Consider the following 15,301-nt stretch of genomic DNA (forward strand, 5'->3'; position numbering starts at 1 on the left):
AGGGGAAGAGAGAGTGAGAAACACAATGAAGTAATATATGGTTCATGACAGGAAGCAAGGAAACAGAGGGAAAAAAGAGAAAAAAATATGGCTGAGGTGGAAAGGAGAGAGGGCAAAACTACATCGGTTTTCATCCTTTAAACTGATGCATCCTTTAAATGGATGCTTAATTGTGAATAAGTGATCTCCTTTTTTTAACTGCTTTTAAAGAATAACTGTCATGATGTTCAATATTTTCACTGTCAAATCCCAAGAACAGACTAAAAAAAACAACAACAGTGAATTGATCCTTTGTCTGTGCGTCACACTGGACTGCACTTGAAGCTGAGACCCTCAAACAGGACAGTTGTAAAGTGCTGAGAAACGAATTAACTCATTTTTGTTTTTGTTTTTGTTGTTTTCATACAAGAACATATAGACTAACACCAGACTTATCATTTAAATGTCCTTGTTAAAGGTTTGCTCAGTATATTGTACAAAGTGAAACTCCACTGAAACCTTTAACACTTCCAAATTTAAACAACTACATTTACTAGCATTTGTTGGTTTTTTCTTAATGTTATTATTTTTCAGTAATGTTAAGAATAAAACCACAAATCCCTTGGACTCTCTAAATACTATTTAAGTGCCTGAGAGCCTTCACCGTCCTTTATGTGAACCAGAACCATCTATTACTGTTCTTTCTGAGGCATTTTCAGGAATTCATTTCCACATAATTCTAAGAAAACACCATATACCACATCATGCCTTTAAGAAAAGCTAAAATATAGATGATGTGATGCATAAAACAGACAGAGCAAGGCCATGTACAGCCATGTATAAGCCTTCTTCAGTAAGGCGGTAGTGTAGAAATATATTCATATCTTATGTCCTTTTTTTGTGCTTTTTTGTTTACTGTATAAACTGAAACACCAAGTATCCAAAACATCTCATTTGGTAAATCATTAGGTTATAACAAGTGTTCTTTTTCTAGCTTTGTAACAGTGCATTTTTTATCAAGCCATAAAGGAACAAAATCCTTCAGCTTATCTGAAATATTAAACATCACCATGATACATTGCTCATGTGCTAAGTGTGAGTATTTGTGGCAGTATGTCTGTATGTGGGGGGATAAGGGAAAACAAATTCTCCATTCATGTGTCATATGTAGTTTCTCCTGCACACAGTAGAAATGTTGCTTTATCTGTACAATTAATTTAGAAAATGCTCATGTTTGAAATTTTGTTGATATTCTACTCAAGTTCACGTAGTCCTGATCAAGAAGTAATCTAATAGAAATAATCATTACTTGCACATCCAGTGAGTAAATGCTTCTATCAACTGTAGTTATTACAGAACCACAGGTATCACAGACTAATAATACCTTTAATGTCGTCAGGAATAGCTGTCACACACAGAGGTAATAGTCATCTATTAGGATGTCATCAAGACCAAATAATGTAATATCCCGACGCGAGGTGAGGAGGAGTTGTGTCTGTGATCCTCATTGTGATTTTTAATGAGACTATCCACCATGTTAGTTATAGGCAGCTGATTATAATGAGGACCTCTGCTCTACACACACACACACACACACACACACACACACACACTTATAATCAACATACTGGAATGATAATGTAGACAGGCTTGTCCTGTTTGTGTTCTAGATTTTTGTGTAATTAACTGTTTCATTAGTCTTCCTAGTTACACCTGTCTCCATAGCAGGCAGACTCGTTGTGTTATAGCACATGTGAACATTCATGTGGACTTTGGGTCTGATATGAAAGGAAACAAAGTAAACCTAATTGGATTCAGTTTGAAATTCATTTTCTCTCTTTGATTTCCTCACTGTCATTTTCTCAGCGGTTCCTCTCAACTGTTTCTCAAAGACATAGTGCCATCTAGTGTACATTGCAGCTGGTTGCATGCCAGGGTTTCTTGTTGCACTCATATTATTTATTCATGGACAATGCGCAATGAAGTGAGAGGCTGACTTTTCCCTTAGGAATATTTATCATTTTGAGAGAAGGCGTGTCTTTTCCTCGGCTCTTGAAAACTCTCCTCCTTGAACCATCGGACATTTGAGGTTTCAGGTTCATTGGGTACTTTTTTCCCCCAGTGGATTGCTTTTAGTGTTTTCAATGGTGAGTTTTATGTTTTTGCAAAGACTATATGTTGGTAATGGTTGGCTGAAAAAGGAAAGCATTAAACATTGACTGCCTCATTACAGCTTTATGTGTCAAATAGAGAATATCACAAACTACAAAGATTTAAAACCTTCTTAGTCATCTCATCACAATTGTTATGTGTTTAAAGACAAATAACAGACATCATTTAAGATATATACAAATTCTATGCTCGGGATAACAATTTGTTTGATATGTTTTTTCTACAAAAATAATTTCATTATATGAAATGTACACCTCTTCTTTCTACCTCACCAAAAAAATGGAATCTATGAATATGCAAATGTTGTTGTTTTTTTCAAAGTTGAACTACTGGACACTTGTGTAAGTTGCATACTGGATCACTACTGCCTTCAAACTAGTTGTGATGTCACAAACCATGCTTGTAGGTGCACTGTTTAAACTCAGATTTAAGGTGAACGCAGACAAACTTTCCACTCTTAGCTGATGAATGTAAAAAACTATTGTCAACCAGTGAAGCTCATCTAAGTGAAATAATAATAATAATAATAATAATAATAATAATAATAATAATAATAATAATAATAAGAGTGGAGGAGGACCTTAAATAACTAATTTTAACTGATTATCTATTTTCAGATATTTGCATCACTAAAATGTGAGTTTCTGACTTTGTTTTCACTGGACTGATTTAGCCAGCAGATGCTGAGAAAAACTCTCACTTGTTAAGCTAAACTTAACATGTGAGGTTTAGTCAAACATTGCCAGTCAATCTCTTGCATTGAGTACAGCCTTGACCCTCTGGGCAGTATCAGAGCTGCTGAAGTGCCTTGGCATCAGTGTGACAGGATTAACACATCAAAAGCAGTGTGGAGGCCTACAGCAGCGTCACACAGTCAGTACAGCACCTTTCATGTTCTGCTCAGGTTCACTACAATTTCACGTAAGCCAACAGCAAGTCAGACGGAAAAAGATAATGGGGCCAACCTGCTGCTATCAGGCTTTCCCTCAGCTTCAGTGAAATATGTCAAATTCTGTGTGTTTGATGAAAGATTGGAGTTCAACAGGCTCAAGTCGAGAAACGATATCTGACTATGTCACATGGCTGCGATGCAAAGGAGCATTTAAGTCTGACATTCAAACTGAGAGTATTGCTGAAAGCCTGCATGATTTTACTTTTCGTGATGCAAACCTTCGATAGTTGAAGGAAAATTAAACCTTGAAGAATGGAGGTGTATGGGCAGGTTGTTATTAACTTAAAAGAAAAGTCATTGGTCACACTATGTGCTATCTTTTGTACTTGATTTCTAACCTTCGAAGAAATAATGTCCTCGAAAGTGGTTACAAATGTGCAACCAATTAATGTTTCTCCTTAAATCATTTTCTATCCTCTGCATTTTTAGTGTATTATTTCTTGTATAAAGTACATATAATATGTACACTGAATCACTGGTTTGATTTGTGTTTATACAAGGCTTTCTTTTCTCCCTCGTAACATTCCCTGTCTTTGCTTAGGTGGTTGACATAAAAGAAAAACTGAAACTGTCCAAGAAATTTTGGTCTAGCCTGCCTGAGGCAATGTGCGTCGAGGACAGAGTGACCGCTGGAAATGCCAGTGATGAGGAGTGCTGGAATGGACACACCAAGGGCAGGTAAGGTTACCGGTGCCAGGGGCTAATGCAGGCTGATTTTAAAGGTTACTTAGAAGTCCAAAGTCTGTTCAACACAATCCATTTTAATCAGTCTAATCCTAGAATTAAGGATCAGATTATTTTACCGATTTAGACTCAGCAGTGCAAGAGTTTGGCATTCTTTGACAGCGATTTGTCAGCTAAACATACGGGACTCTCATGATCCCTCAAATATTTTTGGGTTGTTGTGGATACGCCCTTTAATATATGGTGGAATATGCTTTGCTGCTGATTTCATTATTGTGTATAAAATTGTATTTTCATTCTCCTTTATTAGTGCAACCAGCACAATGCTTCACTGTTCATCTCAATTTTATTTTCAAGGAAAATGTTTGCGCAAATGTTCCTCATGCCTGCAGCTATTACCGAGGTCATCAGCATGATCAAAATATGTTCAGCATTCATATTTTAAATCATTTAAATAAACCTTAAAGCTAATAATTTTACCCCACATGGGATCTGACTTCTGTTTTCTATAAAGGTTAAAAAATAACATCAGTGAAATTAGTCAAGGACATTAAATGTTACCTCTTATAAGTCTGTCAGAGATTTCCGATGTTTTTAGTACCCACAGTGACCTGGGCTTATGGGAAACAAATGCTGTTGTGTGGAACGATTTGTGGAATGCCCTCACATGATGATTTGCTTCTTATATATCAAATAGGATCACAGGCAGCTGACATGTTTTCCCTGGAAAAATATCTCACAAGTATGTCAGAACGTTGCCAAACATGATTAGGTCAAATGTTCATTGTTCCAACATCATTTCGTACTCACAGAGCTATTCTCACATGCTGTGTGAGAACCAAAAATGAAAACACTTGTGTATTCCAACCACCTTTTCTCTGGTCTTAAGACTTCTCATTATGAGTATTCTTTGCAAGTCAAAAAGCTCAGAGTTCATAATAAGGTTGACATAAATATTATTTTGATTACTGAGCGCTCACATGATTTGTTGTCCTTTTAACAAGCCTTTTCCTTTTTTCTCAATCTGAAAGGTATTTCCCTGAAGTCCAAAAGGATGGACTGACCAACCAGTTGAATAACCCCGAGGTGGGTGTGGACATCACCCGCCCAGACACCTTAATCCGTCAGCAGATCATGGCTCTGAGGGTGATGACCACCAAGTTGAAAAATGCCTATAATGGCAATGACATCTACTTTCAGGACTCAAGTAAGCAATTTGCCAATTTTCCCACACAGGCACACAAGATAACATGTGCCTTATTTTCTTTAGCTGGAAAATCTATTTTTGATGTCACCTTCCCTGCCCTAGCTGGACAAATTCATGCTCCAACTTGTCACTCATCTTGATAAGCTGTCTACTTTTTGATACCTAACCTTGAGGCAGAGGTAATCAGCATCAGTGAAACCATAGAAGTCACTAAAGGAGTAAATACCCAACACAGGAAGTGTGTGGTAAACAACAATGCCTACAATCCAAAGTCTTCATCAAGGTTTGTGAAACCCTGATGAAGACATTTGTGGAACTAGTAGCACATTAAGTGTCCTCCATTTACACTCCATTTACACTCACAAGCTTATGTTTACGTTGGCTTAAGTTAGCATAAATATTGTAAACAGGCAAAACCTCGACCCATAAAATCGTAATCTGTGCTGCATGTTAATTAGTGAGCTTTAGAGCTGCTGTTAGGCAGATTTTGTTACCTATGGACAGAGACAGACTACCCATTGCCCCCTTTTTCCAGACTTTGTGATAAGCTGAGCTAGCTCACTGCTGGCTGTAGCTTTATGTTTGCCTGACAGATCTGAGAGTGGTATAAATTTTCTCAACTAACTCTCGGCAAGAAAAGGAAAAACTATTCCTTTTTAATACCCTAAAATATATTGTAACCATCAAAGAAAAAAGGTTTTGCTCAGCAGTCACATTGGGATTACAGAAAGTACACAAGTCAGACTGATATTGTATAATGTTTCCTATTTTACTTTTTCACTTTTTTGTAAATAATAAAAAAATAAAAGTTAAGCTACAATACAAACAAAACACTACATTTTCAGAGACATGCTCAGTCTTGCTTGTGTTTTGTTATCATGTTGCAGGCGATGAAGGCAGTGGCTCGGGCAGTGGCAGCGGCTACACAGAGGTCTACCCCACAGACATGGACGCTGCTGCCAGTGAAGCCCCAGTAGTGGAAGCCGACCGGAGCGGCCCTGTGGATGGCTCTGCCCTGCTCTGTGCACCCTCTGTAGCCCTGCCAACCATGCTGGCCCTCTCAACCCTGGCACTCTACCGACAATGGAGATAATGCTGGAGGAGCTGGCTAAACATGGACAGCAGGGTTAATTTTTTTTTTTTTTCTTTTGCAGTTTTTTGTATTCAGGCAGATTGGAGCTACAGTCGAGCAAACAGTATTGAGGCTAACAGCCTCGAGGCTAAAGGAGTCTGCTCTGAAAAAAGAGCAGTCATGCATCATGATTTCCCACTTTCCCAAAGATCATGCAGTGCCATCCGTAGACTTGATCGTTTGTGGCATCACTTCACCATCTAACACAGATGCCAACAAACTCTGCTTCAGAGATTGAAAAGAAAAAGTATTTCTTGCACATATTGCAGGTATTAATGTAGGTCTCCGTGTGGAAAAATATAACACGCACTTTGATTGTTTTAAGGGTTTTTTTAAAAGCAGAATTTGTTTGTGTGTTGAACAATGTTGAGAATGTGGTTATTGATGCATCTAAAAGAGACACAATAAGTTTACTCTATGTTGAATATTATATTTTAAAACAAACACAAAGGATAATGATCTAAATCAGAAAAATTCAGGAACATGTTGTTTCCACCTTTTAATTAATTGAAGTTTTAATTTGTTCCTTGTTCCATTGTCATTAAATCACATGCCAAATTGTTGTTTAAATCAGATGCTGCCACTGAATCTCATCTTCTGTTTTACAGTAATGTCAACACGATGTTTGTTAAGATTTTTAGGTTTCAGTATATCACGGGTTGATCATGGATCTGCTGTGCTCCTAGCTGTTCACTCAAATGGCTGAACAGCCTCCTTGTGCTCATGTGTTAAACTCACACTTTGTTAAAAGCGATAAGACCGACATTTTTATATACTCATTTGCCTCGCAACAAATTAATTATCTGCGAAATATTTTCATATCATGCTGGTTTTATAGATTTGGCTTTTGGAGTAGACAACTTGGACAGAATTATTACGGAGCAGTTACCGTCATACAGCAGTGCCAAGATAGTCATGTTGGTTCTGTGTTGTTGTGGGGTGCACGGCCTGGTATGCAATCAATTCATTCATGTTTGAAAGGGCTTAACAAATTCTAATTATCACTTATAAACAGTATAAAGAATGATTTACATTATTACTTGGGGTGTGACGATACATTCAGCTCACGAGACGAGATATTGGGTTCACGAGATCGAGACGAAACAAGATTTTAACTATATTTTTAAGAAAACTTTAATAAGGAAATACATGACTTTGTTTATTTAAAATTCACAAAATGGAAATTGAATTGAAATGTTTGAACTAATCAGCTTGTAATGAATCACTTTTTTCTTTCAAAATATATAATTATTATATGCAGTATGGAGCACTGTAAAAGGTTTCCCCATATAGATAGATATTTTATAGATGGATAATTTTGGTATTTATGGAAATAACAACCATAAATACAAAAGTTAGATACAATCACAAATACTAAAACGTAAATTGTAAAGAGTAGAAACAATTCTCATATATAAATATAAATTAAATAAAGAATCCAATTATCACAAATTATAACATATTGCTAATAAAAAAAAACAGAAATAAAAGTAAATTGCACAAATCCTGTATCACATAAATACACAAGTAGAACAACATATAAATTGTTATAATTTGGTAGTGTGACTCCTTTTACTTTTTGCATCATTAGGCTTCCATAGGTGCGCTAGATTCCCTGCTCCTCCTACTTCAGGCTTCAGTGTAGAGACCTGAGGTCAACTTACCGCTGCTCCTCTCCTCATCTCCTACTTCTGACTGAGATCTTCTCAGCAGGTAGAAGCTGCAACAAGGTTAATGATCCACACGTGACATTATAAAAAGAAGAAATGGCGTGCGAATGAGCGATAGAAAACCGATCGTCTTTTTTTTTTTTTTTTTTTTTGGTGCGCCCCTTAATTATAGCTTTGCGAGACAAAATTCACGTCGACGAGAAATATCGTCGCGTTTTGTCTCGCGATCGTGATCGTGATACGAGATCTCGTCACACCCCTAATTACTACATTTCTGTTTCTTTGTCATTAGGGTTTATGTCTACATTAAGTGAGTGGTTGTCCAGGTTTCTGCATTAAGTGACCTACATGTAAAGACACTCAATAATGAGATACTACTGGCATTATAAAGGAAGTCATACACAGTAAAGTAGTGTTCTGTATATGTTTAAATGTACATGTACATTGCACTAGGAAGAATACATCCATTCAATACAGAATCGCCGTCACCAAATGAAGTCTTGCTGCTCCTGTGCTGTAATCTCTATATTAATTTACGGCATTAGGGCTTATAATTTTTCTGCTGCCTCCTCAGAAGTATTTCCACAAAAATTTGATTTTGTCAGAAGATCCAGAAATCCTGGATTTGCATATACAGGAATTGCAAGAACAAAGACAAGTTCCATAAAGTGCCACTTTTGTGTGTGTTATTAAATAGCCAAAGCTTATTCTGTAACGGTTTGGATAAAACAGTTATTAAAATGTGCACCGTAGTACTTGAACAGCAACAAAAGTGAAATACTGTCAAACAGTATTAAAAAGCCAAGTTGGAAGTCTCAAAATTTCTGGAAATTCATTCCCACAATGATGTAAAAGGTGAGGGGAATTATTAAAGAGAAGAAGTAGCAAACGGAACACAGTGGTTACTGGAAATGCAAAGAAAGGGTCCCTAAATGTATCTGTAAAGCTTGAATGGTTATGTCTGCAGCACAGACAGGCTTGAAGCCGACCACAGTCACCTGTGAAATGAGAATCTGTGGAGACTGGACAGGGCTGAATGCTCCGCTGGAGCTCCTCAGTAGAGCGTACTTACAGAGAATGTGAGAGGCCTGGCACTGCTGAGGGGGGCGGACAAAACCAGCCTGTATGTATGTCCACTGTTCTCTGAGAGCCCGTCAGCTCCATAACCACCAGGCCAGCTAATCTTACTTATCCAAGGAATTAGCCTGTGTCATACCCTTTTTGCAGTATATCAATGAATAATTGTTGAGCTTTTACTTTATTGCATTTAAATCAGCATCAACATAACAAAGACAAAAATATATAGAAAATATATCAAATGTGTCATTTAAAAGGATTCTTTATTATGAATATTGATCTTGCAGGATGCCCTTTTTATGTTTTGTATCATTGAATATTTTTGCAATAAAATATTGAAAATTGAGGTCCGGTCAGACACATTATCTGAAAAATAGAATTAGCAGGAAAGGCTGTGCTGTAAGTCAACATTTTTTACAATCAATGCATTGCTGTTTGAATTTAAATCCTAAGGAAGTCAGTTTGTTTGGAGTTTGAATATAACTTCAAACTGCAAAGGGTGAAGAACCAGATGAGAAAATATGCCTTACTGTTTTTCAGTGCAATTAAGATGATTGCATTGTGTTTTGTTACTGTTCTTGAGAATAAATATTTATTAAAAACATTCCAATAGATTTGCATTTGTGGTGACTGTTGAACAAACTGTATAAGGCACATAATACTGAGGGAAAGTGCTAGAAATGAGGTCAAGCCTTGGTAAAAAAAGATTGTTTCCACACCACTTAAAGTATATATGCATTTTGATTGGTTTCAGTAGAAACTTGGAGTAAGGTTCAATCAATATTTTTGAATGAATAGTACATGATTCGCAATATGATTTTAATACAAAATTATATTTAATATCTAAAAAGTACTAGTGTCATTCTTCTACGCGTTTAATATTTTCCTCTTGTTTTACAGAGCATTTTAGATTGCCTGCTCAATCTCTTTTAGGCATATCTGGGTGCTGAGGTGCTTTTCAAAGCAACTGGTGAAATCTAGGCTTCCTCTGTGTACTTCCTATTTGTGAAGTCTGCTTTTATTAGGGGTTCAAAGCCTCTGTTTTTCCGTTGACGCAGGTAGAGCACAAAGATAAGAAGAAGCACCAGGAGACCAATGAAGACTCCCCCAAGAGTGGAGCCCAGCACAAACACAGTGGGGCCTCCATCTGCATCTGTAAAGATGAAGTAGAGATATTCATAGAAACCTTTCTGCAGCAAGCACACTATGTAAATGTCATTATTTGTGTTAAAACAAAATGTTAAAGGTTTTTGCTCCCACATAAAAAGAAAGATGTGGAGCAGTGAATCAGCATCAGTGACTCAGTATTACTCAGCTATGAAATGACACTTGTGGCTTGAGCCTAAACCCTCTTGTGGCAATTTCACAACACTGAATTGCCCAAGAAAACAGCCGATGTTTGCTATTAGCAAACATTTATTCTCAAGCTAAAAAATAAACAAACATAGAAAAGCATGATAATTACAGTATTTTGCACCATGATGTTATGCATTCACAACATTTTTCCTCTTGGGTTTCTGCTTTATTAAGTCAGCGTTCACATCTACAGTAGAAAAGAAAAAACGTTCTCTCAATAATAGGTTTCCATTAGCAAAACAGTGGGGACGAGCAGTCTGTGCCAGAAACTTGTGTTGGAAGAGAGAACGTCTAGAGCCCAGTAAATGTCAGAGATTACTTTGTGCCTTTGTAGTTGTGGTTGATAAAGTCTAATGATCCTTTTGTTGAAGTACCAGTTTGAAAATACTCTATTACAAGTAAATGTCCTGCATTGAAAATGGTACTTAATTTAAACTTTCTATGTATTATTCGCAAAACATACTTAAAGAATCAAAATAAGTACCCAATGCATAAAAATGTAGAATATATTATATCATAGACTTGTTTCTAATGAATTAATGTAAGAGTAATGTTACTATTGTAGTTGGTTGGGCTGAGTTGGTTTTAACTACTTTGTATATTATTGGGTAGTTTTATCTGTAACATCCTATTTTATAAGCTTATTATATGTTGTGTGTGTAAAATCCTAATTTGTAAAATAACTGGTAACTATAGCTGACAAATCCATGAAGTGAAGTTGAAGTATTAAGTGGCATAAAATAGAAATACTCGAAACTTTTCTTAAGTACAATATTTGAGTATATGTACTTAGTTAAATTCCACTACTACTTTCTATCAAAGGTTATATAAACTAATTTGCTCACCGTCTATGGCAATGGAGTAGGAATATCCGAGCTGCTCAGATGTGATGTAGATCTCCTCATTAGTGATCGGAGGGAAGAATGGAACCATGTTGTAGTCTCTGTTGTGACCAATGGGGGCCATCTCATCTGGGAAGGTGGCGTTGGATGGAGCAAACCTCTTCATCCACTCATCAAAAATGGCATCAGTGAAAGCATGGAGAACCTAAAAGGCACAAAACCAGAAAAACATTGTTGATTTTTATGTCAACAAATCTAACCATGTCATTTCATAATAAAAGCTGAAATCAGATTCTGACCAGAAAGATGGGGTCGTTGGCTGCGGAGTGAGACAAAGCGCTGGTTCCATTGAGCATGGAGTGTACGAGGTTGTGAAGGTTATTGACTGATTCATCCAGTTCTCCGTCTGGTTTATCGTACCCTTCAAGAGCGTTTCTGTGTGTTACAGAACATAATAATTATAAACAGTACTTCAGTCAGGGTCTCTTAAAACCTGAGGGATAAGGCTCCTATGTTTTTGGTCAATAAATCTTATATACAGAACCAAACCAAATATGAACTGATCCTACTTACAAGTATTATGTTTGTATCCAAAGCCTGATATATCTTCTTCCTGTGCTGTAGACCTCCATTGTTGTCCAAAAACTGTCCTTCACCCAGAAGATTACCATTATGTTAGCTTGTTTAGAAAGGGGTTCCAAACCATTCAAACTGCTTCCTGTGCATGTGCGTCAGCCTTACACTGAACTACTCTCCGGAGACTGAAAACCTGATTGCTTTTATTATTCTTAGGAGACATTGCACTGGATGACATGTTCTTGACATGTCATGTGGCTCATCAAGGTTTTTAAAAGGTTTTTGGACAATAATGGAGGTCTACAGCACAGAGGAATGATACATATCAGGCTTTGGATACACACACAAAACTTAATACGTGAATAAGATCAGTTAATTGCTTGGCTCTGCAGATGACAACAAGAAAAATATAGATAATTGCCAGCCTTATCCTTCAGGTTCCAGTGGAACCCAGAGAATTGCAGACCACATTAGTGAGATTGACATAGTAGGTATAAATTTAAAATGATTACTGATGCCGAGCAGCAGATTTGTACCTAAAACTAAAGGATGAGTTGGTGAAGTAGGGAGGGCTGTCAAAGTCCCTGATTCCAAGACAGCTTCTTATGTCAGTCATAGTGGGCAGAGATGCATTAGCTTGCTCCATTATCCCTCTCTGAATGAAACCCTCACCGGTGCCATTGCAAAGAGTCACCAGGCGATTGTAGTCATCCAAACTGAAAAACCCCCCAAAAAAACAGTCAACAATCAACAACAATTAAATATTTTACAGATTTATGCCAATCAAAACACATACATTTACCCCACAATGTTTATTTCATTATAATTCAACTATTGAGTCTTTTCCCCTTCTGTCAATAATTTATGCCAACCTGTTACACACCACCCCCCATGTGGAGAATCTGGATTGGTTACTGATGAGGGAGGGGTTGTCTGGGTTTCGCCCCCCTAGCAGAGAGTCTGTGCAGACATCACACTCACTCTGCCCCGTGGCAAAGTTCCAGTAAGGGACTGCAAAGTTTTCATTGCCAGTCAGTCTCTGCAGGGAATAGACACATTTTATTATATGATATTGACGTAAGTATAATAAGTGTGGACTTTTTAGGCCCAATACCAGTTCTCATTGTTATTGTCAATGTGACTTGCATGATATCTTCTCCTTTTCTTCCCAAGGTTTCCCTGTCACTCTATTGTCATCTATCATCTGTCATTCTTCCTTTTTTGGCCCAATAGACTGCATCTACAAAATTGTCTACATCTATTGAAGAAATATAAATATATTGTGTTTTTTTCCCCAGATTGTGCTGAAGGGAAGACTGTGGCATTAAAAAAGTATCTTTCAGTATGTGACACAAATTAAATTTGTTTTAGGTTATCTGTTCTTTAAGGCAGAGTGAATGAGTATCTGGTATGTATTTGCTATTGTTATTGTACTATGTTATTGATCATTTAACAGAAAGGATAAACTGTACAAAAATTATCTCGAGAGAAACGTATGTATATGTATTACACAATAACCCAATTTATGATGTAAAATTAACTACAAAAGGGAATATTATAAATGGGGTAGCAACACAATTAAAATGAATATACACGGTCGCCCATAAAGTTGGAATAATTTTGTTTTCAGACACATTCCTCTTTTTATTTTCTATTCATACATATCACCTTTGACCAGGTGCAATGAGATTGATCAATACAATTTTGAGAATATATACACTGTATCTATCAAGAATAAATCACATTGTCACAATCATTTCATCAGAAGAAGTAAAAAATATTTTATTCCAACTTTATGGGCGACCGTGTATATTCCCTCAGTAACAAGCGTCTACTAATATTTTCTCAACAGTTTGGTCTAATAATTTAAAAAAGCACTTCTATAACATACAGTACTGGCATGCCATTGACCTGACCCAGTCATGCAATAAATGTGTTATTTTTTTCAGAAAATGACACATACCTGTAGCTCTCTCTCCAAGCTGAGCAGGTGATATCTGTGCCAGGTAATGAATGCTGGTCCTTTGTGTGAGAAATCAATGCCTTTGAATGGACGCCCAGGACCTACAGAGAAATTACATGTTTGACTTTCATGTAGGATTCAGAAGGCAATAATTTGCACAACACACTATTATTTGTAAAGGAAAGCAAATTAGTTTGTCTAACTGATAACATTAAAGTAGACAACAACATAATATCTACATTATTTTTACAGTTTGAATTTTAAGGTCAAAATCTACAATTACAAATGGGAATATGTTTTAAAATTACATGACCACACAACTATTAAGATAATAACTGTCATGAAATAGTAAGGAAAACATTATCAGTGATCCAACTCATATTTAACTCACTGTACTTATCTGCAGCCATATTTAATTGGGCTACAAAAATGTCATATAGCTCATATATATGATCAGTATTTGTCATACATCACCAGAACTCATTTAAATAAATTGTGACATTCATATTAATATATTCCTATGTTATTATATTTCTATGATTATAATATCCCCATAATATTCATAATAAACAGAGTCAACACCATGAACTAACTGTGAACTTATTATGGCTATATAACAAGAAATGTGACCGTGCTCATTTACCAAGCAGAGTGTCTCGGACAGAGTAGTAATGTTGCCAGACGAAGAAGTCGTAGATTGAAATGTTGGCAATCTGGGGCTCAGTTCCATTTGGTCCAAGGAGTCCCAGCCAGTGCTGGGTGGCAATCACGTAGTCTGGGTGGATGGTGGTCTTAGCCAGTTCCAGAGCATTAAGGAACTCTGCGAGCTCTTCAGGGGTCAGGGAGTGGATGTTCTTTCGTACCACAGGGGCTTTCCTCAAGTCACAGTTTGGTCCAGTCCAGCCAAACTTACACTGACCACAGTCAAATCCTGCAAAGTTACCTGCAATACAGTGGGCAAACTAAAGGTGTCAAATCATGTTGGTGATGGTCCATGTTTAAGATGAGCCCAACTGAATCTAGTTCTCCTTCAGCTGCTCTCTGACAAAGCATGTTAATAAAAGTACACACGACTCACCAGTACACCTGCAAGTCTGGTTGAAGAATTTGGTCGGCCACCTCTCTCGGTCATCAACATTTCTCAGCCTGTAGGGTCCTCCCCAGGGTTTGCTGTCGAATCGAACAGCGGAGCAGTTTCCTCTCCCGGACAGAGAGCCACACACGTTGTCAGGATCAGAGCCCAGAGCAGGGCAGCACTGCTTGGACTGGATTCCCTCCACGGTGCAACACACTCGAGGAAACTGAGCCTCTGCAGCTTCAGGCCAGAGAAGTAAACAAAGAAGGCCGAGACCCAGTGCATTCATCATCATTTACCTGTTCGTTTCTTCCAGTCAATGGTAACAAATCAGTTTGTAGATCAACTTTCAGCTGTAATGTGGTCAATTAGTTCCCCCAGCAAAGTGTGGAATCTCACTCTGCTATGGTCCCCCTTTGTGTATCTTCAAATTAGATACAGTGATAGTTTAACAGCTGCGGAGACAACACTTAAAGCTGAATCATGTTGTGTTCCAGTTGGTTACATGCACAGTTAGAAAGCCACTGATTTCTGTTCATGCTTTTGTAGAGCTGAGGAGGATTAAGCCATCCGGTCTTGTGATGATCACCTGACAGCAGGGCTGTGGACTGGAAGA

General features: G+C 37.3%; 2 protein-coding genes across 3 annotated transcripts in view; one reads left to right on the forward strand and one right to left on the reverse strand.

The window, feature by feature from the left end:
• The window catches only part of LOC133993420 (glypican-6-like), a 90,722-nt gene extending 81,245 nt beyond the window's left edge, over window positions 1-9,477 (forward strand). For both annotated transcript variants that reach the window (XM_062432362.1, XM_062432363.1), the window contains 3 exons: window positions 3,645-3,781; window positions 4,819-4,994; window positions 5,882-9,477. In XM_062432362.1, coding sequence (XP_062288346.1) covers window positions 3,645-3,781; window positions 4,819-4,994; window positions 5,882-6,087 — 519 coding nt within the window. In that variant the 3' untranslated portion in view covers window positions 6,088-9,477. The remainder of the gene's footprint in view (window positions 1-3,644; window positions 3,782-4,818; window positions 4,995-5,881) is intronic.
• Window positions 9,478-9,850: 373 nt separating this feature from the next.
• On the reverse strand, window positions 9,851-14,977 carry dct (dopachrome tautomerase). The gene is made up of 8 exons (XM_062432365.1): window positions 14,689-14,977; window positions 14,254-14,553; window positions 13,611-13,711; window positions 12,520-12,686; window positions 12,184-12,363; window positions 11,371-11,506; window positions 11,075-11,276; window positions 9,851-10,026 (listed from the first exon to the last, which is right to left on the reverse strand). Exons 1-8 carry the CDS (start codon window positions 14,975-14,977, stop codon window positions 9,851-9,853), a joined length of 1,551 nt encoding a protein of 516 aa, XP_062288349.1.
• Between the last annotated feature and the right edge of the window lie 324 nt (window positions 14,978-15,301).

The sequence above is a fragment of the Scomber scombrus genome, chromosome 13 (assembly GCF_963691925.1).
Source record: "Scomber scombrus chromosome 13, fScoSco1.1, whole genome shotgun sequence".
In the NCBI taxonomy this organism is placed as follows: domain Eukaryota; kingdom Metazoa; phylum Chordata; class Actinopteri; order Scombriformes; family Scombridae; genus Scomber; species Scomber scombrus.